Source organism: Cystoisospora suis (genome assembly GCF_002600585.1).
Source record: "Cystoisospora suis strain Wien I chromosome Unknown contig_1821, whole genome shotgun sequence".
Classification (NCBI taxonomy): domain Eukaryota; phylum Apicomplexa; class Conoidasida; order Eucoccidiorida; family Sarcocystidae; genus Cystoisospora; species Cystoisospora suis.
Window position 1 is genome coordinate 1 of NW_027154621.1, and position 24,259 is coordinate 24,259.

At 49.8% G+C, this 24,259-nt stretch overlaps 4 protein-coding genes across 4 annotated transcripts; 3 read left to right on the forward strand and 1 right to left on the reverse strand.

The window, feature by feature from the left end:
* The first annotated feature begins 18 nt into the window (after positions 1–18).
* On the forward strand, positions 19–2,008 carry CSUI_004052 (uncharacterized protein). The gene has a single exon (XM_068064247.1). The coding sequence runs from the start codon at positions 274–276 to the stop codon at positions 577–579; it is 306 nt and encodes a 101-aa protein (XP_067923769.1). The 5' UTR covers positions 19–273; the 3' UTR covers positions 580–2,008.
* Positions 2,009–2,589: 581 nt separating this feature from the next.
* Positions 2,590–7,829, reverse strand: CSUI_004053 (cdk-activating kinase assembly). The gene is made up of 4 exons (XM_068064248.1): positions 5,874–7,829; positions 5,099–5,172; positions 4,279–4,514; positions 2,590–3,101 (listed from the first exon to the last, which is right to left on the reverse strand). Exons 1-4 carry the CDS (start codon positions 6,188–6,190, stop codon positions 2,841–2,843), a joined length of 888 nt encoding a protein of 295 aa, XP_067923770.1. The 5' UTR covers positions 6,191–7,829; the 3' UTR covers positions 2,590–2,840.
* Positions 7,830–7,995: 166 nt separating this feature from the next.
* Positions 7,996–15,149, forward strand: CSUI_004054 (uncharacterized protein). The gene is made up of 5 exons (XM_068064249.1): positions 7,996–10,868; positions 11,483–11,842; positions 12,657–12,823; positions 13,448–14,329; positions 15,014–15,149. Exons 1-4 carry the CDS (start codon positions 9,573–9,575, stop codon positions 13,632–13,634), a joined length of 2,010 nt encoding a protein of 669 aa, XP_067923771.1. The 5' UTR covers positions 7,996–9,572; the 3' UTR covers positions 13,635–14,329; positions 15,014–15,149.
* Positions 15,150–15,710: 561 nt separating this feature from the next.
* CSUI_004055 (ribosomal protein rpl5) lies at positions 15,711–22,150 on the forward strand. The gene is made up of 5 exons (XM_068064250.1): positions 15,711–16,169; positions 17,079–17,471; positions 18,112–18,545; positions 18,755–21,130; positions 21,730–22,150. Exons 1-4 carry the CDS (start codon positions 16,097–16,099, stop codon positions 18,791–18,793), a joined length of 939 nt encoding a protein of 312 aa, XP_067923772.1. The 5' UTR covers positions 15,711–16,096; the 3' UTR covers positions 18,794–21,130; positions 21,730–22,150.
* Positions 22,151–24,259: the final 2,109 nt, after the last annotated feature.

Sequence of the window (24,259 nt, forward strand, 5' to 3'; positions counted from 1 at the left end):
GGGGGGGGGGGGTGGTTGGTTGGAACGACTAGGCGACTGAGTCTCCTTGGGGTGTAGGCTGTTCCTGAAGAGACAGTGTCGATCATGTTCTTTCGCCTGTCGGCGAGTTCCCCCGGATATATCTGTTTAGAGTGTTGATGGAGTCCCTTTTTTTTCCGTCGCGGCTCTGGTCATTGCGTGTGCATCTGGGGCTGTGTAGTTTCTTTAGCGTGCAAGCAGAGAAGACGGATTCGTCAAGAACCGTAGTGTGTCATATGGTACCTGTTGCATAGCATGTGGGTTCGTCAATCGGAACAAGGCCCGTGGCTCACGCATGACATAGGGTTAGCGTTCATTTGGACGAAGTACACTCAAACGGGCATCGTCTACAGGCGTATTGCTCGGTGTTACCCCCTGCGTAGTGGTAGATGCCTTTCAGGCGACTGCGCTGGAGATGCTTCTAGCGCGCTGCTATTCCCCGGCAAAGATGCGAAGCAGATCCACTGCTTGCTGAAGGGAGTCTCGGGCAGGGCCGCGGGTGTTATTTCCCGGGGAGAGAGAGCATTGTATAGTGGCTTCGGTGATGTCGAAAGTCGTTGATCGGAACTGGTGTCAACCGAGACCTCAAGTTCGCCAAGTAGTACATAACAAGTCTCACCTTTGCTGTTGAAGGCGTTCCCGTGTTCGACTGTATCTCTTCTTGTGAAATGCTTTTTGCTGCGTCCTTCCGTAAAAGAAAAGGTGTTCTGACTCAGGGAGGAAGGGATACCACGAAGAGTTTACGGTATCTATACCTCGCTGCCTTTCGTCGACTTCGACTCTTTGTGACAGCAGTGTCTTTCCTTGAGGGGGGGCTGTGTGTATATGTGTGCGTACGTTAGACGCAGCAGAGCGGTATCGCCCCGTGATTACGCGCGACCCTGTGAGGTCCTCAATGTCCTCGGGAGACTGACTTGATTTGTACTGACGAACAAGCATTTTGTATAGGCTGATCACACCAGCTGTGAATGCTGGTTGTAGGTGACACAGACCTTTTGGGTTGACATACACTACTTGCTTGGAATGTACAGGTGTTGACTTGTGCACGTGTGTCGACACGTGCATGTATGACAGTAGTCAACATGGCTAATTTCTCTCTTCCTCTGTTGCTTCGCGCTGTCTGCAGTGTACGATGAGCACGTCAAAATCTTTGGTGGCCTGGATCACGGTTTGAGCACTCTTGTCAGTGAAATTCGGGATACTGGGTATCGGTTCAGCATCGGTATTCCCTGTTTACAAACTGCGTTGGTGTTGGTACACGTTGCGGTCACTCAGCACGGGGAAAAGGAATCCTCTCGGCTGGGGTGAAAAACGGCTTGGCTTCGGTTTGGTGCAGGCGGTGTCGAGCGATCGACATCTGTCAAAGCTTGGTTCCGCGCTGCAGTGTCTTGCTCTGGCAGGAGTGGGTAAAGGTGAGAAAAACCTTAGTAGTGATCAGGGGTGCACGTGGGTGTGTCTCCTTTCTTCGTTTTGTTCGACACACTGCACACAAGTGCATTTGTGTTTGTGTCGTAGAAGGTCGTATCCGCCGTCTCGTGGCCACGCTGTGTTTTCGTCTCATTGTATCCTTCGTGCACAGTGAGCCACAGTGGGATCTCCGGTTACACCTTCCGTCTCTTTTCTCAGAGGTTACTATAATACCTCGAGCAGTGGACGGTGGTCGCTCATCCGCTGCTGGCAAAGTTTCGTGCGCGCTGTAACTTACGCGCGGCATCCACTGTGCCCCGGAGCCCCTCCGTCCAGCGTGTAGTGGAGTCCAGCGCGGGCGCCGCCACGTAACTTCTCCGGCCGATACAGCCTCACCCAGGTGCTAGCAAGATTGTTCGTGAGGTGGTGTCGACGAGCGGTGGTTGCTTTTCCATTTGCTTTAAAAGTTCCGGGCCCGTAGGCATTTTCGTAGACGCAGCTTACGTGTGTCCTGGTGAAGTGGTTGGAGTTGTGTGGCATAGGTTGTTGTCTAGATGCAAAAACTACCTAAAGGTAACCGTCATGGTCGTGTCAGGAAGATTTTCTCGCAAGAGTACTTGCAGCAGTTCGTATGGAAGGCACCTCAGCAGTTGCCCAGTCTCGCGGGTAAATCGCGAATGAGCCGAGGGTGGTGACTTGGCGGAACGGGAATGCAGACGCGTGCCTGGATCACTGGTCTCCAAAAATTAAAGACTGTTGTTCGGTGATTACCTATAGCAGTTGGACATTCAGTGCTTTTTCCGCACTGTGCACTTGACAAGGCCTTCTGCTGGTTCACGCATTAATGCTGGCCCGCAATTCCGTTGCCATCATTCGCAGAGGTTGTCCAGCTCACTAGCAGGGTGACAGGCACGAGGAGAGCTTGCTAGGTTGCCGCGTGCGTGCACTTTACCATTCACCACGCTACTTCAACCGACCGTAAAGGTGCCTGCGCCTTGGGCATTGAATGCTACGCACGGAAAGGCCTGACTGCAGGTGTCGCGAGCTACGATTTCCGGGACTGGAGTTGGAAAGCTTCTTTCGCGCTGCTGTCACAAATTAACAACAGTTTTCTCTGCTGGATGCCACTACCTAACACCAGCCACGAGTCACATATGTTCGTGTAGCCACACGGAGAACTTTGAAACCTGCCGCCAGGTGCGGTTCCTCACACGACTCAGAACCCACGCGTTCCTGGGGATCCGTCAGTACACTACCAAACTACAGCCGTATCCCATAGCCCGAACTGACCGCCACGCCCCGCACAGTCAAGGGGGTGAGGCAGCAGAAAGGCCGCTCTGTTACAAGATCCGTAGAGAAGCAAACGAGCGGGAAGCCGCAGCACCACGCTCGCGGGCGGAAGCAACCAGCGACTTTCACCGCGATTGAAGGGCCAGCAGGGCACTGAAAGAGCCCAGAAGTTCTTGCATGCCGTTGGCGAACACCATCTGCTGTGTGTAACCACCGGCAACACCTGCTCGTTCGAACTGTTCGCGGTTTTTGTATCTCGGCTTTGGTATGTCAGTATCTTCTTTGATTGAAGGATTTAACGGGCGAGCGATGCCATCTGCAGGTGTAGCCGCTGCAATAGGGCCGCGTTCGTCGCGAAAATAAGCTGCGTACTGACGTTCTAATGGCTGAGTACGACAACAGAAAACGCACCAGAATCCGAGTATAACGAGCCAACACATCAATTGTCCACACGTGCTCCCGACTTTCGCTTGCAGCGGTCGGCAGTTTTCACCGAGCAGCTGGTACGTCTTCAAGAGGACGCAGCCTCCTGTTGGTTCCCAAAAGCTGCGTGCTACTCAGCCATAGATACAGTAGAACAGAAGTCGTACATCAACTAGTCTCTTCATTCCTCTCAGCTTGTGCGCCTGCGCAGAGAGACCGTAACGCATCTACAGAGAAAATCGACGTGGACAGGCGAGAAAACGATGAATGGAGAGCGAAGCGAAGAAAGCGAAGACTCCCTAGCGGGCCGAACTGATTGTGTCATACAGACCATCGCCACAAGGACACCCGTAGAAACAGGAGAGCCAAGAACAGTGAGCAGCACATGTACCGCCTATGAGATGGACACAGCCAGAATGTGAAGCCTGACAGGGTTGAAGCTCACTCAGCTATCACAGGGCTGGAGCTCTAACATCCATCAAAATCAGACCCTCGGGCCTTCCGGAAGAAAATCACCACGCCTAGTGTACGATTGGTCCGTCCGTGCGCGGTCGCGCACAGCAGCGTGCTTCAGATCACAGACTTCGCTGTCTGCACTTCTAGGAGTCTCCGAGGGTGAATGGAAAGGGACTTAGCCCGTTGATCAGGCGGAAGCCCAACGTAGAGGGTAGCAGTCGGAGACTATCTGCTCTCCCGAAACGCATAGTGACTTTGGTTGAACGCAGCAAGACGAAGGACTCAGTGCTGGGGTTCCTGAGCATAGCTAACGGTCAGTGGCGTGTGCTCGAGATAATTCAAAGGTGTGGGAAAGGACGGGGCCTTGCGGAGTACTACACTAATCTTTCAAGATGCAGCTCAAACGCCAACTGACGCCTCGATCATCGAAGGGGATAACCTTCGCGACTCTCTCACGCAGAAAGGACCTCCTCTTACGCACCGGCGGTACCGCTTGAGACGGGAAACACAAACTATACTTCTCCCATGAGAACTTGAGCATCCTCACGAGAGCACCACGTGCCGCTATCCATACAGACGCGTCTGTAATTCGAACGGGTGCGGCTCGTGCTTGCACAGATATATAAGGGAGCGACGAGACTGAGTAAAAAGTGAAGGGAAAAAGTATCACATGTGCAGACTCACATGTGTAAGTTGGTCTTTATCTACAGGGGCACCTCGTGACAAGGCGACTCGCTGTTTGACCACCTCATAGAAAACACCTTCTCTCTGGACGATGCGACGAATCTTTTCCTTCTCTCGTTGTTTGAGAATTTCCTTGTTCTCCAAGATGATCTTGCTATTCTGTTTCTCGTGCGCTCGAAGCTCAGCCTCAAGCTTGCGCTTGAGAGTCTCGTCTGTACCATTCACCAGTTGAAAAACTGAAGAGAAAAGAAAGACAGAGGGGGGGGGAGCGTGAATGGGCAGCAGCCTTGAACAAAAGAGTAAGTTCTCTTCTGATCCACGTAGACCAGCATTTACATGCTGCTATGAGACTTCATACCCCCCCCCCGAGCAAAAGGTTTTCTTAAGCCTCCTGCTCCCTTACTACCTAAGTACCTAGGCCTCTCGCTATGAACCACTGGTACGCTGAAGGCGTCGCTTGGGGGACCGCAATTGTGCCTGGCCGTATTACCACTGCCGCTCTGCGCCATAAAACTCATTCAAAGACTCCTTCCAGCCCTGCTCCGCTCTACATGTCTTTCCGCTTTTCGCAATGGGGGTGTCACATACGGCTCACAATCAGATACCACGGAGCGGAGTCGCTCGAGCAGCAGGAGTAGAACCACTATCTCCTTATGTACTACAACTCTCACTAGCACGCCCTAGATCCTGTCGGCCTCGAAATCTCTGTGTCATTTAATCGTCCACGAAGATGTTAGATAGATTATCACCGAAACCAAAGAGCTTTAGACACACTTGAAAAGAAAGGGAGACCCTGGTTGTCTTCCCCTCATACACTCACCGATCTCCTCTTTCTTTTCCCGGTAGTCGTCGTATGCAGGCGTATCTGTGAATCGATCTCTTGTGGAGTTATAGCTGCAAAAACAGGTTTGTAGGAGTCCTCACATATCCAGCAACGACAAGAGGTCTTCAAAGCACACCCAGCGATGTAAGCGGGCCGTGGGTGTCATCATAAGAAGACACGAAGTCAAACGTACTGATAATGTTTCTACAGATTCTCCGTGTATTCCACTACAACTTCGGTTCTACACCTTCCCGCTCTTGATTGGATCGCGTACTTTCTTCACTACGCCAGTCACTTTCGTACCTGTCTCCTTTTCTCCGGAAAGACGTGTGGGTCTTTGCAACACTATGCTCAAGGGAGCATCGCAAGTACGTGTGTCTGTAGATCGGGTAGATCAAAGGGACAACTGCGAATGACACCCTCTCACTGTATGTACACCAGGTGGAGACTCGACACCGCAGTATACAGGAGTAGTATGAAGAGGACAGAAGACACAAACAGACCAGAAGACATCTGGGCCCAGCATTGTAGAAAGTGTCTATTTCAGAACATCTCGCCGCTCCTAAGGACGCGTCATCTCTCCAAGCAGCACTACGCCGCCATCGCTGTACATACACCACACTCCAGTCCCTAGTGTTTCCATACATGCGTACACGTAGATCTACATCCGTACTACCTGTACATACAATCCTACCGAGAGAAAAGACCTCCAGTCCCCCCCTTCACCGTGTCTCTCCCTCATCTTCCCAACAAACGACTAAGCTAAGCTTACATGGATTCAACGCGTTTCCGAACTTCTTTCTCGATTTCAAAGATTTCCATATCAGGGTCTGTTTCCTTGTAGTTCGACCTCGTTAAAGCAGTTCTACACACCGGGCAGAATCCTCGTCTCTCGCTACCGCTACTACCTGATCCTCCTCCCCGTGCGACTCCCTTTCCCCCTGCTCCATCATCTCCGCGTCCCACTCCAAAGTGAAGGTTAAGACATGTGCCGCATATCCGATGCTTACAGATATCTGAATGGAAGAGCTTTCTTTCTGGATGATGATAACAGCTTTCATAACATACAGGACATTCATATGCGTCCATATTGTTCGTCTTCGCTTCAGAAAAAAGAGCTGGTGAAAAGCTTTTTCTCTTTCACAATCAAACTCCTTTTCACCTCAGAGTAGTCCTAAGTGAGTGCCTCTGTAGTTTTTGAGTTAAGTAGAGAAGACAAGCAAAAGTTACAGGCAGTTGATGATTTGAAAAGCATCATGAAACGAAGAGGATAACCTTCTTGAGTTCGCATACATAAGATATAAAGAATGTCTGGTGCCAATAGTAAGAGACGAGAATACACTGCTCTGTCTCTGCTTTTTGTGCTGGGATCAACCCAACGCGAATCATATCCTATATCGATGCTATAGGGGAATGTTTCTTGTGATTTTCTCCCTAGATGAGTTTGGAAAAATCTAAGGAGAAACAGCGTTGAGGGACTGGGATGCGAAAGCTCTTATGTACGGAGAGAAAAAAAAAAGAGGTAACAGGGAATACGGCGGAGATACAGCGCTAAGCGAAAGAAAGTGAGAGAGGAACCAATGCCGCGCCAAAGAAAGAACTATGGATGGAAACAGAAAAGTTACAAGATCTCCATTCGGAGGACGATAGCAGTCCCAGTTGAAAGGCTCTCCTTCACGACATCGTCTTCATGAGCGTTGCATGCGAGGGCACGCGGGAACTCCACGATGAAAGGACCTCACTGATGGAGCCTTCTCTTCGTCAGACTGGGGGGCGATAGATGTAACAACGACATATATCCAGCTGATAAAGACCCATATACAATGGCTCAGTGACTCGAGGTGTACATACACCCCCAAGATCATGCCCAGAAAGCGAAAGGTTGAAACGTCGAGAGAGAAAGTCAGGAACATCACGAAGATGAGAGGGAGTGCACGGACAAGACAATAGGCAAAAATTTATTGCAGAAAGCCGTGCTTAATGGTCTCTGTACAGGACTGTCATCCACTTTTTCCACGAGGGTTACTTCTCTCGTTTGCACAGGAGAGACTGAAGGCTTCCACCTCCCGTTTACGTAGAGAATACGTTTCAGGATATAGTACTTGTATGTAGTTATCAAAGGTGAAGTAAAGAAACTGGACAGCGGCCGTTCTAGAGGCAAACGAAATGTTCCGCCGTGTGCATGCACACGCCATGTTAGTCCTCGGATCAGGTGTACGTACACTGACAATTGGGGTAGATTTGACTGCAGATTCCCGACTCTACCGTGAGAAAGCCCAGATTCAAGACAGGCAAGTAAACAAATCGTATAAGTTGCTTTCTTTGAGGTCAGTATAGTTGAGAGAAACAGCACGCACACCTGAAAGTAGAGAAGCAAGAAAATCGATGCGTGCCAACGGGGGCTTGACAGCAAGAGCCGTCTTCGGCGACGACCCCAAACACGGGCAAATAGACCGAAGGGCCTTCTTTGAAAGGAAGGAGAGACACTGCAGACAGCGAAATAGATGAAGGAAAAATGCGATTGACGATTTCCCTCTTGCTGCTGATTCGGCATGTGCATGGCCTCAAGCAACGAAAAGTAAACATTTCCCACGGGAGTGAAAGCAGCCTGCCTCCAGATTCTGCATCTAGTGGTGTGTCTTTCTTTCTACTACAAGATGGCTTTAGATAGAAAAAACACACGGGCTCACAGTCAGATTCAAACTCATCCGCCCAGCAAAATCTCCGCATGCATGTCTACTAAAGAAAAGAAAGCCAACAACAGCTTGCTCTTCTTACACTGAAAAGAGCTGTCTTGTCTCAAAGCTTGAGAGGACGCCCTCGCTCCTTGACAACACGGTAAGCTTTTCATCGCGTTCTTTCTCTTCTTCGACATTCATATGAACATTCCAAGTACGAAAGGAAAAAGGCTTTGAGCTTTCTTATACATCCCCTTCCTATTTTCGGAGACAAAAAACCGAGAAGGAACCGCGTGTCGGCCTTTGTGAACGGACGACATTTGATTCGGACTCGGCGGAATCTGATGGCGACACCGCAACAGCCGTCTCACCGTTGAGTTGCCGCCTTATCTCTCAGCCAACGAACCTCGCGTTTGCTTTCCTCTTTATTGTGGACCCGTTTATTTTGTTTTCTCTCAGGTCCATGTAAGCATCTTTCATCTTTTTGGAGGACTGCGATCGTTGACTGTGTTCTTGGTAGTGTGCGCATCTACGGTTTAGGAGGTAACGATCTTCTCTTCTCTCTTCACATCCAATCGTAGTGAACTCTTCCTTTCTGGACGGCGGAAAGCAAAGAGATCTGTCTTCATCCTGTATCGGCAGGCTAAGAGGAAGAAAAACTGAAAACTTCTGTTTCTTCCTCCTGATCCAGGTTGGAATCTCTAGACAAAAGGAGGAAGGAGACAGGGAGGGGCTTTAGATCTGCGTTTGCCGATTTCTGCTTTCCTTCGAAGAGGTAAAGAATTGTCAGGAGTGTGCTTCTTGTTGATATAACGTGCTTCCACTTCTACCTTTTTTTTCTGGCATGGGAAGGGAAGCAGGGTGTAAGGCGACATGGGTTGAATGAAAACAGTATCTCCTTGTTGTTATCTCTCTTTGTGGAAGACGTCTTCTTTCACTCTGTGGCCGGTTCCTTTCTCTTTTCCTCGTTTGGCTCTTTTTTCTCCACCCTGCTTTGTCTAAAAAGCCCAGGCCGCGGCTTGTCTTTCTCTCTAAGCACATCTCTTACACACCCCACTTTTCTCTCCCTGTTATGAGGTGCAGGTCCGATTCGCTTCGGATTTTCCTCGTAGCAAAGGACCTCTGGTTGCCTCTCTCTCATGCGGGACTGGTCGTGAGATGCTTGAGTCGCGGAGCGTTTTGCCTTGAGAATTTGCCTTTGTCTCTTGTTTCTTTCTCACCGTCATCACCTTATTACAACTGTCTCTCTATGTATGCCTCCTTCTCTGTGTGGACGTCTCTCCTGAGCTTTCGATTTGAAGAAACACATCGCTCACTTTTCAGGAAGAGCTATCTGTTATTTTTCTTCTCCTCTCCTTGTCTTCTTTCCGACATCGCGATGCGAGTGTACGTACACCCACCATCTTCGTCTTCCTTCTTCCGCGCAGAGGGTTCATCCCTCTCTTGTCATCGGCCGCTTGTCACAAATGATACATACCATCCGAAGAACCTCGCTATGATAGATAGCCTTTTTCTCACTGGAAGTTTCTTAGGTGCAAGCCACCTGGAACCATAGACACCTGGATGCTGATTGGTAGAGAAGAGAAAGAAATACTTCTCTTCACGTCTCTTGTCCGTAGTCTTGAATATGCATCCATTCTTTGTGCGGATGAGGATTCCCTGCGTTCACTATTTGTAGAAAGGTCTCTATTTTCTTGCCATTTCTTTCACATTCGTAATCCTCGTTTCTTTCTCCTCGAGTGTCTGTATATCTGTCCTGCCTCCGCTGTGTACCCTACTTATCGTTCGGTAAGATGGCTCCTCATATGTTTTCGACGTCTTCTTCCTCTTCCACCTTAGCATCTCTCTTAACTCATTTCAATCTCCCTCCTACTTGTCGGAACGTCAAGGAGTTGAGAGCTGCCTACTTCCGCCTAGCCATGCATCTCCATCCAGATAAGAATGATGGCGAGGGATGTCATCAGTTCACAGAGCTTCAACAGAGATATCTACAGTGTCTCCATCTCCTTGAAAAGGAAGAAAAACACTCCACTTCTTACACTTTCTCAAGGCGCCCACATTCTCATTCCCATCACCCCCGCTGTTCTTCATCTTCTTTAGGACGCGAAGAAGAGGGAGGAGGAGAAGGAGGAGAAGGAACAAGTCGTAGTGGAGGCTTTTCTTCTTCTCATCATTTTCACCATCATCATCATCATCATCGTGGATCAGCATATGAAAGAATGTTTCATATGAGAGGTAGCCCATATCCAGAGTCTTTCTATACATGGAAAGAGGGAGAAGGAGGAGGAGGCAAACCAGGAAGCTATTCGTTTTTTCATCGGTTTCGGTCTCCTTTTGATAGCAATCATTCTACACGTTCAGCCCCCAGATTCACATCATCTCATACACACCATGCTGCCAGCTGGCACCATACTTGTGATACAAGAAGGAGACAAGAAAGGACAGGAGGAGAAGGAGGGGGATCGGCCCAGTCTCCCTTCACATCGGATCATGATGGTTCGATCTTAGGCTTGTCAAAGAATACCGTGGTGTTTCTATTAGGATCGGGGTGTTTCGTTACAGCTCTAGGTTTGATGTCTTCAAGCTCCTCTCCAAGAACACGTTGGGGGAAAGGTAAGAAGGAGGATGAAGAGACTTTCTCTCTGCCTCATTACCTTCAACAACACTCTCCCGTGACTCCTCATCGTTATCGTCATCGGCAGGGTGGAGAAGATGAACTGTCTATGAAGGAAAGTTTCTCTCTACACGAGAACGGGGGGGATGGCCAAACTCCGAGGACAAGAAGAGGAAGAAACGCACAGAAGAGTGGGTCCCCATTAGAGACTTCAAGTGATCTTGCTGAAGGTATCCATGGCGCGCATTTGAGTGATCAAATTCTTAAGCCTTTGAGAGAAACAAAAGGCAAATCAGACGGAAAGAAAATAGGGGAAAAGACCCGTCAGGATGGAGAGGAGTCGGGTAAAGGACTTCATGTGGTTAGACTTGTTCCGGAAGCCAATCATGAAAGAAGAGGAGAGCTATTGAACATCGACGATTTTGCCACTCCTGAAAGACTGGTGATGAGTGGAGAGTCAACCCTCGCTAGCGAGGTAGGAGGTAGAGACCATTCTCTCAGAAAACAAAGGCATCTTGCTTCAGCATTGGCGTACCTCCTATATCTATGTATATTCGTACAGATACATGTTGATAGATACAGGGAGATATACGTACTCCGCGTGTTAACCAAGGGACTCTTGTCTTTTCGATGTTTATGTGAGCTGACTGCACAAGTGAGAGAGCCGTCGTATCGCAGGAGAATGCTCTACCGCTCACCACTTTATCCGAGCCCTTTTTGGCGCGAAGACGACCGAAGTTCCAAGTTCTATAGAGTACGGCTGAAGTTCTGTGGAGTTCTATCTGCATATGTGGTTGATACACTAGATCCACCACATCTGTATGTGTATGTGTCTCTTTTATGTTGCTGTGAGTTGTTTTCATTTTCGTACAAATCACTGAAACGGCCGCCCGCTGTCTCCTGTCTTTCTACTGAAGGCCATCCGCGAGAGGAGGGAAGAACTTAACGTACGACGCCCAGGGTGGTGGTAACGCGTTGATGCCGTTTTATCCCTCCACCCGTGCGTCCTGTAAGGTTTCCATGAAGCAGTTCTGACTTCAGTTACCTGCCTGGTTCAGTTTTTATGCTTTCTTTTCTCCTTTCATATAGCGATCATTCGAGGAAGAGGGAGACAGATCGAATTCTCAGGTAGGACTTCTCCCTCTTGTGAAGATTGTCAGTGAAGATGATTTCCTCAACAGATTTCAACCCTCATTCTCTGACGTGACTCCAACCACCACCGCCAGCACAAAGGAAGGAACTGCGTTATCTTCTTTTCTTTCTCCTCCTGTCATCCTCTCTTCGTCGGGGGAGAGTTTTGCTGTAGATGAGAACGGGCAAGAAAAACAGCAGAAGAGACCTCTCGAAGAACCGAAGCCAGCAAGCAAAAACCAAGACAGGAAGAATGAAGTGGAAAGACGTAGGAAGGGAGCAGGCCCCCGGGGGGCCTGTGATCTCTTGACGACACAGGTAAAGAAAAGAGGAGATTGGTGGAGGGATACCTATGCATAGGCTTCTTCTATTGGGGCTTGTGTGTGCTCCAGTAATAAGTCACTCTAGCCGTGCTTTCAAGAACGACAGACCTACACCATACATCCCATACCTTTGTACACCTACAGTTATGTTCTGCTGCATTTGTTGGAGCTTCCGATGTCTGTAATGGTATAGCCCCACCACCCAATAGTCCACAAGTGAAAACTACAGACTCATTTCTGCTGCCGCCTGCTTAAAACGAGAGCATTAGCTATCATGGGTGTCAGTAAACACGCATTCGGAACTGGTTTGATCTCTGTTTCTCTTGTGACCTCAGAGACCCCCCCAGAACCTTTCTCCTTCGTTTTCCGTGCACCCTCTGAATGATTCAGCTCGCTCAGCCATCTTTTCACCCGGCGGAGGAAAAGAGGGGCCGAGAACTCTCTTGTTTATCAGTAGTCTTAGCGTGTATGTTGGACTTCTGGTACATTTAGCCTGCACTTGCAGATTGGTTTCAACCGTGAATCTTGAACTCAGACATCTACAGACACCCCGCATTTACCCGATGTGTTGTGTGTATATGCCCACGTTCCAGTTCTTGTACGTCGGTAAGGATGATCTTTTGGAAGCCTGATGCATGCATACTCTACGCGATTGCCTACGTTCTCTCCCTACTGCTTTTGCCGCTTTGGTGGATGAGCCGGGTGCCCTGCTTAGCCGCGGGTGTCGCTGAGTCGTCCCGACGCCGGGGGCGTGAAGATATTTTTCACTCGGGCAGGCGTGGGTGTTCGTGAACTTCGCATTTATGCAGTATCATCGCTCAACTGTCAGGAAAAAAGGACAAGGCAAAAAAAGAGTAGAGACATCCAGCAGCCAGAAGAAGGAAGCCGGAGAGGCTAAAGGACAAGGTCCAGTGCACTCGGCCAGACCGTCTCCAAGCGTGTTCATGCCCGGGCCTACTCCAGTCGATCTGACACGGTAAGAATTTTTGACGTGATTCACGAAGCGTGCCAGATCTAACACTGGTTAGCGTCATACAGATATGTGTCGTGAATTATGTTCATCAGCTCGTCTATCGGGACACGCATATGTAATCTGAAGCAGCTGCTGTGTCTGTAAAGGTGTGTACGGAAGTGTATGTAGACTGCATCCACTCCGCTGTTCCCAGTGGTTCTGATGCCGCACTTATTCTACAGAACTCCATTTCGAAGGCGAGATAGCCCCTATCTGCATTGAAAAGAAACGAGCAAGTATTTCGCCAGGGATCCTTTACACTCCGCAGATACTTCGTCGCTTCTGAGCTTTCATATTTCTCTGTCTGCGTGTACTGGAATCTGCGAGGTAAAGGCGGTGTATCTAATAGAGAATTAATTCTGTACATTTGCGGGTCTCACAGTTCAGGCACTGCGATAGTACGCGGGGTCCACGCTTGAACGAGGGTGTCAAGCCACGCTCGAAATGAGGAAGGTTGGGAGGTCCTTTTGCCTGCTGAACAGACACCCATGAAGTTGTCCATGTGTGGGCGGCCTCGCAATGGATGTCAGTGACTTTCATCTGTCGTCACCGTTTCTGCTTTGTTTCTCCCTGGATTGCTTTTTTCAGGGGACACCGGGGTGTCCATCGGGAGTCAAGATTTATCTCAGGTTACGGAGGTATGACAGGCGTAGGATTTGACGACTTTTTGGCAGCCTCAGAACTGGGAGGGACTCAGGATAGAGGTGAAGCCCGGAATACTCGTGCTACTAAAACTCTTGAAGATTCGCATAAGGAACTGAAAGGTCTATGGTGAGACAATCGGATGAAAAAATTCCCATTGTAGCCTGGAGACTTCCAAGTTGAAGCGGTTCTCCGGTGCTAGGGAGAAATCCTGCCAACTAAGGGAAAAAGAAATATCCATCTTTCCGTTCTGTCGGGATGAAATGACGGGAGGTTCCCACGTCAGCAACATGCAAAGCGGAGCCTGTTCGCAGAGCAGACTTCCCACTTCTCAAGACGAACCATCGTTTCCCATTCCGCGCTGTAGGAAGCCCGTGAAAAAAGCAAACCAGGGTTCGGCAGAAAGGGACTACGTCTTCCCGGCGTCCCGAAAACACGAAAAGGTTATCCAAAAGCGGTTTTGTGCGGCATCGACAGTAGTTGGCGATGGGATTTACAGGTATAGGAAGTAAACGATAGTAGCTTGGCACTGGGTCACGACTGAGGACCTGACAGCTGTTCGAATGTATGTTAGGAGCGCACTGTAGGAGGTTTTAGACTGTACAGTCTCTTAGCTTCGGGTCTTGGGGCTGTGAGAAGAAAAGCAATGTCTTCGGAACCTGTTCCGAAAAGTCGTCTCAAGAGCGAGGGTATCCATCTCCGACTGGAACGATGCCGCTGCGTTGCAACATGCAAACGCCGAGTACCCTGTGGTGTATAGCGGCATTGCCCAGCGACAGGCCAACTCAAATGCAGTCGACCAAATTTCGACAGGTGTCGCCTATACCTGTAAGTGGCTCAGCAAGACTCCTTACCGCAGACCACGTCTTGTGGTGTTCCTGCACACCAGGTGTATTCCTTTGCTGGGTTTTGACGCGTTCGCGAAGTAGTCAGACTTGTACTCATGTTGAAAAGGGGAGTGATGAATAAGAACGCACGACGCCTTGTTGATCCGCGCGGCGATGTCGACGGCAGGACCTCAACTATCCTGTCAACCAGTGATCTGATAGCACTTCGACAACAGGGCTGCCACTGCTAGGACAGGAGGTACGATGTTTGTGGCCATCACACTCCAACAGGGCACTTGTGAGACGTGAACACGGACTTTCCCGGAGTCTGTGGACGTTGCATAAATGTCGTTGTTGAAGCATCGGTGCCAGCGGCAGCGGGAGGTGTACCCATATCACCATGAACAGACAAGCTTACATTCCGTCGTCGGTCACGGAGGAATCTGGGCGCGAGCACTATTCGGGCCAGCACGAGACTCCCTAGTGGGACGCAACAACCGTCGCTTTCACAGTTCTCTGTACTTGGAGAGAGAGAGAGTCGTAACGGGTTCTTTTCACCTGATAAAGCAAAGGTTTTAGGACATATGGGCGAACCACGACTTAAGCTACCACAAGCAACAGAGTGACACCCCCGCAAGTGTTGTGTGATGCAATCTGGGTAGCCTGTGCTGCCGTCACTTGCCAGCGGCAGGAATTCGCAAAGGGCTGAAGCAGGCGTCTTTGCAACCTTCGGGCGCCGCAATGTGTGAAGAGGTTGAACCCCGCAGGGTCCCTGGTCGTCCATCGATTTGCCGGCGAAGAAAGGGAGACTTTTATCTCATTACCGTTCGCTACACTGCCTACGCCCTCCAGGGACTCCAGTTCTGTAAGCAGGTTTTGGGGCTTTTTCCGAACTAAGTGGAGCAATGACCGCTCGACCCAAACGCACATAGCCTGGGGCACTCTCCGAAGATTGCCGAGCGGTCGATCTCATGCTCGAGCGTAGCGCCGCAGCGATGCATTGTACACTAGAGCACCTAATCAGTCCTTCGGGCCGCAGAAGAGGCGAAAGGCTTTGGTTTTTACTTAGTTTCACGTTCCATACTGGGTGTGCCTCCTTGCCGATGATGTATCAGATGCACATCATAAAAGGGCGTAAGAACGGAGAGGCCCGTGCTTTTTTGAGACACTGGCATTCATTCATTCAGCGGGTGGCAGGTGTATCTTTTTGCCAGTGAGAACAACGACGGATCCAGAGGGTGCAAGATTCTGGAGTGCCTAGCATCTTCGGTACTTCCCTGGAGTCAGAACCTTCGCCGAATTTGCTTGAGATCCAAGGCATGGCGCAAACTCACAAGAAACGCTGTCACGCTTCTGCCGAGCACGCTCCGTGCAGCGTTTCTGATCCCCAGAAAAAAGCCCTCGCCCGTTGACCAGATAATGTAACAGCACCTCTGGCGGTGCGGTCGCCGTATACGCAGTACGAGCGATTGGTGTCCCGGGCTGTCAGACCTACTTCCGGTGGGGGCAAGATGGAGACGTGTTAGTTTGGGCCGCATGCAAACGGAGAGCCCACAATGCGTCAGGGTGTCCCCGGACAACGTCAGTAAACGCGCACGGCGAACCACCTGGTGGTGTCACTTCGCTCCTGGACGGTACACACCCCAGCACTGCTCGTGCTCTAGGAAGGACGCGCGGTGATGATTTGTTCTTGCTTTGGGAGACGCTGTTCAAATCTTAATTCTGGTGCTGCTGCGTAGCCCAGGCGTACCTCCTTCTTCTGACAGAGATGGCGTTCGTGAAGGCCTTGAAGAACAAGGCCTACTTCAAGCGGTTTCAGGTCAAATACCGCCGAAGGAGGGGTGCGTCTGCTTTATCATAAGCCCACCAGCGTAGTTGAACGATGTCGATGTACCTTGTTTCTTCTCAAATTTTGTCTCTTTTGTGTTGTTACCGTGTATTTCGCGTCGTATCGGATTCCCCACACCCATTCCACGCTGATTGCTCCGGCGTTCCCGGGTGTAACTACGCTAGGTCGCGGCCCCACCACGTACAGTGACGATTGGTTTGGGTTTCTAGGTGACAAACGAACTGGATATTTCTAGCATTGAAAGGACGTAACACCTGGAGTTCGTGTAACTGCATCTTCCGAGAAATGCATCTTTGTCCATCCTGTTCTCTTCTTGTTTCCCTCGTACCTCACGTGCCGGCCTTGGGAATGCTGCGCTTCACAACGCTCCCAGGGGTATATCCCTTCGTACGAGTCGAGATTTCTGTGTTAGGTGTCTGGCTTTGGAAAGTGTGGTTTGCCATCTCGAACCCGAAGGTGGGGTCTGTCGAGGGAGGCTCTAATACGGCGCGTTGCGTGTCGATGGGTATGGCTGAGCCGTCATGCGGGGCACTTGTTCCGTTGTGACAGGATCGCTGTCTCTCGAATTAGCCGCGCTGTTTCGCGCCTTCCGAGAAGGATCTCCTGCCACATTTAACCGACAGTCTGCTGAGTTTCTTCTAAACAGCTCCTGTCGACCTGTCTGTGGCGACATTGTACAGCAAGAAAACGAAATGCACCCGGTATATGTCTCTAGTGATGGCTTTCTACACACACCCGTCCAAGCATCCAGAATTGCTCGGCGTGGATTCTTTTTTCACTGTCCCTACTGGCATCTTTTCCGGCTGTTAGCCGGATAACGTCTCACCGTGTATATCGTTGCCCAGTCTATCGCTGCCGTTCGATTTCGGTCCTTCTCTTTGCTGTATTATTCTGTTTCCAGAGGGCAAGACAGACTACGCGGCGCGCCGAGCACTGGTGCTTCAGGACCGTAACAAGTACAATGCCCACAAGCACAGATTGGTCGTCCGGTTGACGAACAAGAGAATCATCTGTCAAGTTGTGTATGCAACGACAGAGGGTGACCGTGTTATGTGCTCTGCTGATTCCAATGAACTTCCTCGTTATGGCATTAAGGTGGGCTTGACTAACTACGCGGCGGCCTATGCCACAGGCCTGCTGCTTGCGCGTCGTCTTCTGAAGAATGTCGGCCTAGCTGACGCCTTCACCGGTGTGGCGGAGGCCAATGGAGAAGAATTCCACATTGAAGAAAACTTCGATGAACGAAGACCCTTCAAGGTCCTTCTTGATGTCGGTATTGTTAGGACGACTGTAGGTAAGTCGATGGACACTCCACTCGTCCATGCAGGGATGCTTACACCCGGGTGGTTTTTCGATATATGTACGCATGCGGTGTTGCTTCCGGGCTGCCTTGATGTTATCTTGCTGCATGTAATGGAACGAAGCCTTAACACTACGCATGAGCGAGGGGATCTACCATCTCACTCCCTGACGATGGAGCAGCATGCAATCTGATAGAGTTCTTTGCTTGTTGCTTGCGCAACTCCCTTTCTCTCTCTTTGGTGTCCCTAGCTTTGCTACGATGTCCTATCTTTTGTCGGTCGAGATGAGATCGCGTCCATATACGTTATGCTTCGTCGATCTGGGTGTCCCGCATCGGTTTCCTTACCTTCGATGATGATCATCTCTTTTTAATCAAGCTCAACTCTTGTCTGAGCACCCAGCGTGCATGTTGAGACAAACATCTTCTTTCCCCGACTGATATCTGGCAGGGAGACCGATCGATCTTGCTTTTAACCTGATCATTCAGTGTGCACTGACTGTGCCAGTGAACTTCATATTTCTATGCAGTAGCTTCGAATATTTTCTCCGAGGGAATCTGAACTGTATCGGCAACTGCGTGAGGGCAGTCGTCATCGCACCTTCCGCTTGATTGTTCACTTTGTGTTCCCCAGGGAACCGCGTCTTCGGCGCTATGAAGGGAGCTGCAGATGGAGGCTTGCATGTCCCTCACAGCGTGAAGCGCTTCCCAGGTTACTCAAAGGGCGAGGGTGATAGCGAAGGATCGTATGATGCGGAAGCCCACAGAGCACGAATCTTCGGACAGCATGTGGCAGATTACATGCGCCAACTCAAAGAGGAGGATCCAGAAAAGTACAACGTCCAGTTCTCTCATTACATCAAGAACAAGATTGACGCTGATGGTGTTGAGGCCATGTACAAGAACGCTCATGCAAAGATTCGTCAGAACCCCGATCCCGTGAAGAAGGAACGCGCAACAAAGGTCCAAAATGTTCGTCAGGGAAATATTATCAAGACAGCCAAGGGTCAATACATCAGAGACGTCAAGCTCACAAAGGCCCAGAGACGTGAACGTGTCCAGAAGAAGGTAAGCATTCATTGTCGGGGTTCGTGCAAAAGCCGTGTGTAAAAGTTTGCACAATCATAGTTTTCGTATATAGGTAGATGTTATCTGTCGATAGAATCATCTCAGAGTGGTGAGCACCTCATCGTATACAGCGGGCTTGGTGCCGTTCCATGTACGTATGTATACAGGCGTATACCCTTTGTATTTTGCCCGTGTGGTTCTCTTTACAGATCGCGATGGTTGCGGAGCAGATGATCGCGGAGGCATAGAAAGGGACGTTTCTCCGAGCAAGAACACTGGACTGAAGACTTGTCTAAACTGGATGTGATGGTGTCCGTACTACTGCTTCTAGGCTTGTGTGAGGAATGGTCTGCTGCTCGCACAGAATCCTCGGTCTGCGTGTTCTCGCAGCCAGGGTGTGAATGGGTGGGAGCATGCGAGTTTTTCTTCCGCAACGTGGTATCTCAAATATGTATGTAGTTGGTGAATAATTGGGGGAGAGACGTAGACCACCATTCGAGTATGGACAACAATCTTTTCAGAAACAATCCGTTAATCCCTCTCAACTCTTGTGTCTGTCTTCCTTAGGGATTTTGACATTGTTTTACTTGTCACAGGTCAATTATGTTAATTGGATTCTCTGCAGTCCTTTGGTATGCAACCCAGATACAACGATCTGGACAACGCACCTGCACTCACTAGAGAGGATGACCATACTCTACTAGCCTTCGAGTCAGGGGACAAACGGAAAACATGCCTGTTGTATGGTTTTCGTTCGCTTCGAGCTCGTTTGGCTGCGTCGCCTTCTTTCGCGGCACGTCGCTCATTGCTATTCCCTCCACTCCCTGCATCATGACAACTGATTCCTTCAATCTCCCATTAGCGATCTCGACCTTGTATTTCCATCGAGAGCGTTAAGTATGGATTGACAGAACATTTTCTGATTCAGCACGCTATCCGCTTCTTGTAAGCGAACTGGATTCTTCAGAATTTCTGTTGAAGCCTCCTCTTCCATTTCCTTCGTGCTGACACCGAGACAACTTTGTACACTGTTACCCACCTAACCTCACCTTTCAGCTCTTCCGCCAGGCCGCTCCCCGTACGATGTAGCTCTGCAGTCTCTTCAGCCAGATATGTCAAAGTCATGGACAGACAAGGCGCTGTAGGTAGAGCTGTACAGCTCCCTTTCTGTTCGTTTCCGGGGGTAAAGCTGAGTTTGATTTCATGGTGTGAGATTTGTGATATTTTGGTAGGCGGAGAACGAGAGAGGATAATGATGAATTTCACGGATTTTTCTCTTTGGGTAATTTGCGTCTGAAATATCTGATGTTACAATCCAATACTGAAGGTTCCTCTCTACGTTCTCCCCTATGGTAGGTGTGTTCGACTATTTTTCTTCATCCGTGTTACCTCTGGTATCTCCTCTGTCGAGTAGACCTTACGGGTTTGCTTTGTTCGACAGGCGGTCGTTGTGAGGTTAGAATGTGTTGCAGCAGTAGAGTCTTCAGCGTCTTGGGGCGTCAGATCGCATCCCCGGGAAGAATGTCCTACTTCTGCAGAATCGCTCTTTATCTTGCATGCCAGAAGCACTCCTGTGTTCATCTCGCGGTTTTCGTCAAGAAAGGCACTTTCGTAATGCCTTCAACTAGCACCGGGATGATGACTCGCCAACTTTTGACACCTCTTGATTGAGTCGGCCTCTCGTGGGCCGGTGATCGGAAAGGTTGATTATGGTGTCTGAAATCTGGTCTCCTGAATCACGTGTATTGTTTACATCAACGTGTATCACCAACACACTTCTGTTGCATTATAAACAGAACATGGTCGCAATGGTTGCCTCGGCCGCTCATTCAAGAATGATGAGAATCTACTTCAACCATCTTTCGGGACAGAAGACCCTTTTCGGGTCTTTGTTGATTCCTAACTTCCATGACTCTGACATTCTTGAAGACTCCACTTCTTGTCAAAGGAGTGGTTGAGGGAGCGAGCAGCACAGTATGAGGTGTCTAGAGAGTTCTTTCTGTTTGTGTGCTTCCCTCCAGTGAAGTCAGAAGCGCCTGACAAATTACACCCGTGCAGGTTGCTCTTGGGTCACTGGGATAGCGTGGGCATGGCCAATGCGGTTTGAATGATAAAGGAGTTGGTAATTAAGAATATTCCTGTCTATCAGTCTCCTGAGGGACCGTTGCGCCGTCCACTTGCCAGCCTGAAGTGTCCTGCTGTACAAGGTGCTTGCCGTTTTCCACGGTTTTGTATTCCTGTCGTTTCTCCGAGTTCTTTGCGGACTCCACACTTCTCATGCGAGGTGTTGGGTAGACTTTTGCTGTGACTCGTCGGTGTTAGGGACTGCGTTTGAAAGCGGACAACGAACGGCCTCCGTTCTACAGTCCACCCTCTATTGCCCAGATAACGCAGCCGGTCTAGGGGGAACCTTCTGGAGGCAAAACAGATACGACGATTCTGGCATAGTTGGGAAGGTGCGCGTTGTTACAACGCGCCTTTCTTGGAAATCGTTGTCGACAGTCCAATCATACGAATTTTGACGGAGGAAGACAGAAGGCGTGATGATACCTGAACCCATTAAGGAAGTGCCGTCTGATAAACGGGTGCGAAAGCGCCTTCTTTGAAGAGGGAAAACACTGATTGCCTTGACCTTTGTATGTTGATACGGTCGTGAACACATGAAAGGTGTCTGGCGCGTTTGTCCATGTAGCCAGAGTGTCTCCGTACAGGTGTAATGAGGCAATCGAATGTGAGTGGCGTTCGTCCCGTTGAGGTTCCCCTGTGTCTGCATGCGCGACCCGGCGCAGTTTTCTATGGCATCGAGCTGTATGATTCCTGCATCGCGCGTCACAATGCGTGCCAGAACAACACGCTTAGCGCCAGGGATTAAGTTGAGGCGTGGTCAGCCCGGCAGTCTTCGCTAGTCGTCATCGCTTCGCCTCCGTTCCCCCCTTGTATATGCCGTCTACACTGGTGTATACGTTTTACTTGCAAAGGAAAGGTTTCTTTCATTACAAGGATGGGGCCTAAGTGATGATTGCTAAATTGGTCTGTGTTTCTGAGCATATATACATCCTATATATGCGTGTGGTCACCTACGCAAGATGCTGATGCGGTCCCGCTCCGTTTCAAATATTTCGAACGGTCTTATCAGGAGAGTCTTCTATCTTTGCCTATCGTTGTTCTGCTTCGTACCTGCTAGCTCGAGCTCGAGTCAGGCGTCTGCTGGAGTAGAGAGCTCCCACAGGTTCGGTCTGCGCGCACGTGTAGCCTCTGCTGCTCTGTCTGCGGACAGGTCGTGTGATTGCATCAAACCCACTTGTGGGAGACTGTTCTTTCTTTTGTCGCCCGCACTGCCCTGCGAACTGGTCGCCGATGTGGGCACTGCGTTGAATCTCAAGAAGACAATTCGACTTCAGTAGGCCTATCCTGATGCGTCCTGACGTATCTGTGAACTTATGTGATTGAATGATGAGATACAGTTCTACAATCACGACGGTCTTCTGACTTCCATGGCGCGGTCTAGACCGCCGCCGCCTGGAGAAAGTAGAACTTTCTGATAAACATTCCGAGTGATTCGTTATGGGGAGGTGGTCGATCAGATGATGAATGATCTTAGGACACCCACGACACGGTGTGGATGAGTTGTCATCTGTTATTCGTACTGCCTGATATCTATGATTTGCCCCCCTGTCCCCGTCACGTGCCAGTTATGCCTTCATGAGCTTTTAGTTTTGTGGGCGCGCGAGGGCGACGTTTGTGTACAGTCATTTCGGCTTCAGCAGGATGATGATCAAACGAATGACCATCAAATTCTGAACTGGGTTCCAACCCTCTGTGGTTACAATTCAACTGCTTACCAAAACTGATCAACTGCAATCTTTTCTTGTTTCCCCTGGAGTTACTTTGGAATGCCTCGCTCCCCGACTCTTACTGCGGTGATGATATCGACTGTTCCACACAGACCTGTTCTGAAGGCATCATTGCCCATGTGGAGAAACAACAGCGCGACTACTGACTTGTCATTGTGTACTACCCGCATCTAGCCGGTAATTTCGGTTGTCGTAAGATGGTGTTTCAGCGTACGTGTTCGCTTGCCATTTCATTGGGCTATGGTGCCGTGCTGCATTGTGGACGGTTGCCAAATCGGAGATGGCGAGAAACACTTCCGAGTTAATCGCAGCTGCTCCGTCACGCTAGTGAATTGATATGACCTAGTGGGGTTCGCTGTTTCATGCCTCGGTAACATGTGCCAAATGTTGTTCAACTCCGACAGTGGTAGTTTGGCATTAACGAAGTGCTCAGTGTGGTCTCGGTTCTGGCAGCTGTGATCCGTGGTGCACCCGCGATGATGATATGTATTCTTACCTACGTTCTTGGTGAGGATTGAGGTCAACATGAGATTCCTGAACGGTGCCCACTTCGTGATATGTCGCACCTCTGAATAAATGTTCAGGGCACGAGCCCGAAGATCAATTGCCCTAGGTTTTCCGGTACCTTGTGGTTTAAATGGCCCCGGGCGCAGACTAGATCGCCCTGTTAAAATGAGTGCAGTCGTTAATGGTGGCTGCATGAAACTCCACAAAGCTACACTCCGTGAAGTGCCCAGTAGGCGTCCATGATGATCATTTTCCTTTGGTCTGTGTTTCTGAGTTTGGAAATGCTGACATCGTATTACTAAGTGCTGATGCTACGCCGACCGGATAATCAAGATGATGAAATTTTCCCCTCGTCCATTGTAACCCTGAACTCCGCCCTGTACCGTTTTATCCTTCGTGCTTGTTTGCGTCAGTCTCTGTTGACTGCTTATCGTGTAGGTGTTCACGAGTTCGGTCTGTCTGCATATGAAGCATGGAACTGGCGCCTTGCCTTAATGCATGTTATGTAGACATCAAACCCACTTGTGGCAGACGTTTCTCCTTACTCCCGTGGTCTCCTGCGTGTCTTGTGCGAGATGACTGCGGTGAGACAGGGGCAAATTCGGTCCTGGATTTGACCGCGCATTTATCGTGTATAGTCGCGTTTTCTGTAAACTTCACTTCTACCCACTGTGGTTAATGCAGTTTCCTGTGTGTTTCGTCGAATATGATGATACAAGTTCTATCGTCACGACGGTCTTCGGACGTGTGGCACCGCTCTATGTGCCACCAGGTGGAGAGAGTAGAACTTTCTGATGTGGGTGACGAAAACCGTTTCTTTGGATGAACCCCCCTCATGACAGTCGTCTGCAGTTCCTCATACCTTAAGACTTTTCTGTCCACATCAGGGACTACAAAACTTTGCTGAACTGTGTGCCTGCTGTGGAAAGTGAGCACGGTCTATCGCACTTGTAAGGCTGCAGCCGAGGAATGTTTGGCCTCGCGGAGACTAATCTGCCTACTGCAGGGAAGGGCTTCCATGGCAGTGAGAGCCAGACGCCGACAGGCAGGAACGACCCTTTGTGTATGCTGTTGGAGACTCCAAGTGCCGACTGGTGGCCGGGGCACGATTGAAGTACCGAACGCTTGGCGACGACCGTCAGAAGTGTTGACACTTTCAATGCGTGAAATCAGTACTAAGATGTAGACCGAGCGTCCCTCGCCTGGAACGACAGTTCAGATTTCGGCAGCGTGATGAGCAAGTGACTGGCCATCAAATTCTGAACCGCAGTGAAGCTGGTTGTGGTCAACTAAACTGCTTACCAAAACTGAACAACTGCAGCGTACAGTGGATTATCCGGAACTCGGTTCGCT

Bases quoted from the DNA above. Each gene is read 5' to 3' on its own strand.
- CSUI_004054 (XM_068064249.1), top strand. From the start codon at position 9,573: ATGGCTCCTCATATGTTTTCGACGTCTTCTTCCTCTTCCACCTTAGCA. The intron at 10,869-11,482 runs GTAGGAGGTAGA...CCTTTCATATAG, and splicing joins AGTCAACCCTCGCTAGCGAG to CGATCATTCGAGGAAGAGGG. The intron at 12,824-13,447 runs GTAAGAATTTTT...TGCTTTTTTCAG, and splicing joins ACTCCAGTCGATCTGACACG to GGGACACCGGGGTGTCCATC.
- CSUI_004052 (XM_068064247.1), top strand. From the start codon at position 274: ATGTGGGTTCGTCAATCGGAACAAGGCCCGTGGCTCACGCATGACATA.
- CSUI_004055 (XM_068064250.1), top strand. From the start codon at position 16,097: ATGGCGTTCGTGAAGGCCTTGAAGAACAAGGCCTACTTCAAGCGGTTT. The intron at 16,170-17,078 runs GTGCGTCTGCTT...TTCTGTTTCCAG, and splicing joins CAAATACCGCCGAAGGAGGG to AGGGCAAGACAGACTACGCG. The intron at 17,472-18,111 runs GTAAGTCGATGG...TGTGTTCCCCAG, and splicing joins TATTGTTAGGACGACTGTAG to GGAACCGCGTCTTCGGCGCT.
- CSUI_004053 (XM_068064248.1), bottom strand. From the start codon at position 6,190: ATGGACGCATATGAATGTCCTGTATGTTATGAAAGCTGTTATCATCAT. The intron at 4,515-5,098 runs GTGAGTGTATGA...TTTTCTCTTCAG, and splicing joins GGAAAAGAAAGAGGAGATCG to TTTTTCAACTGGTGAATGGT. The intron at 3,102-4,278 runs GTGAGTCTGCAC...TGTCGTACTCAG, and splicing joins ATAAAGACCAACTTACACAT to CCATTAGAACGTCAGTACGC.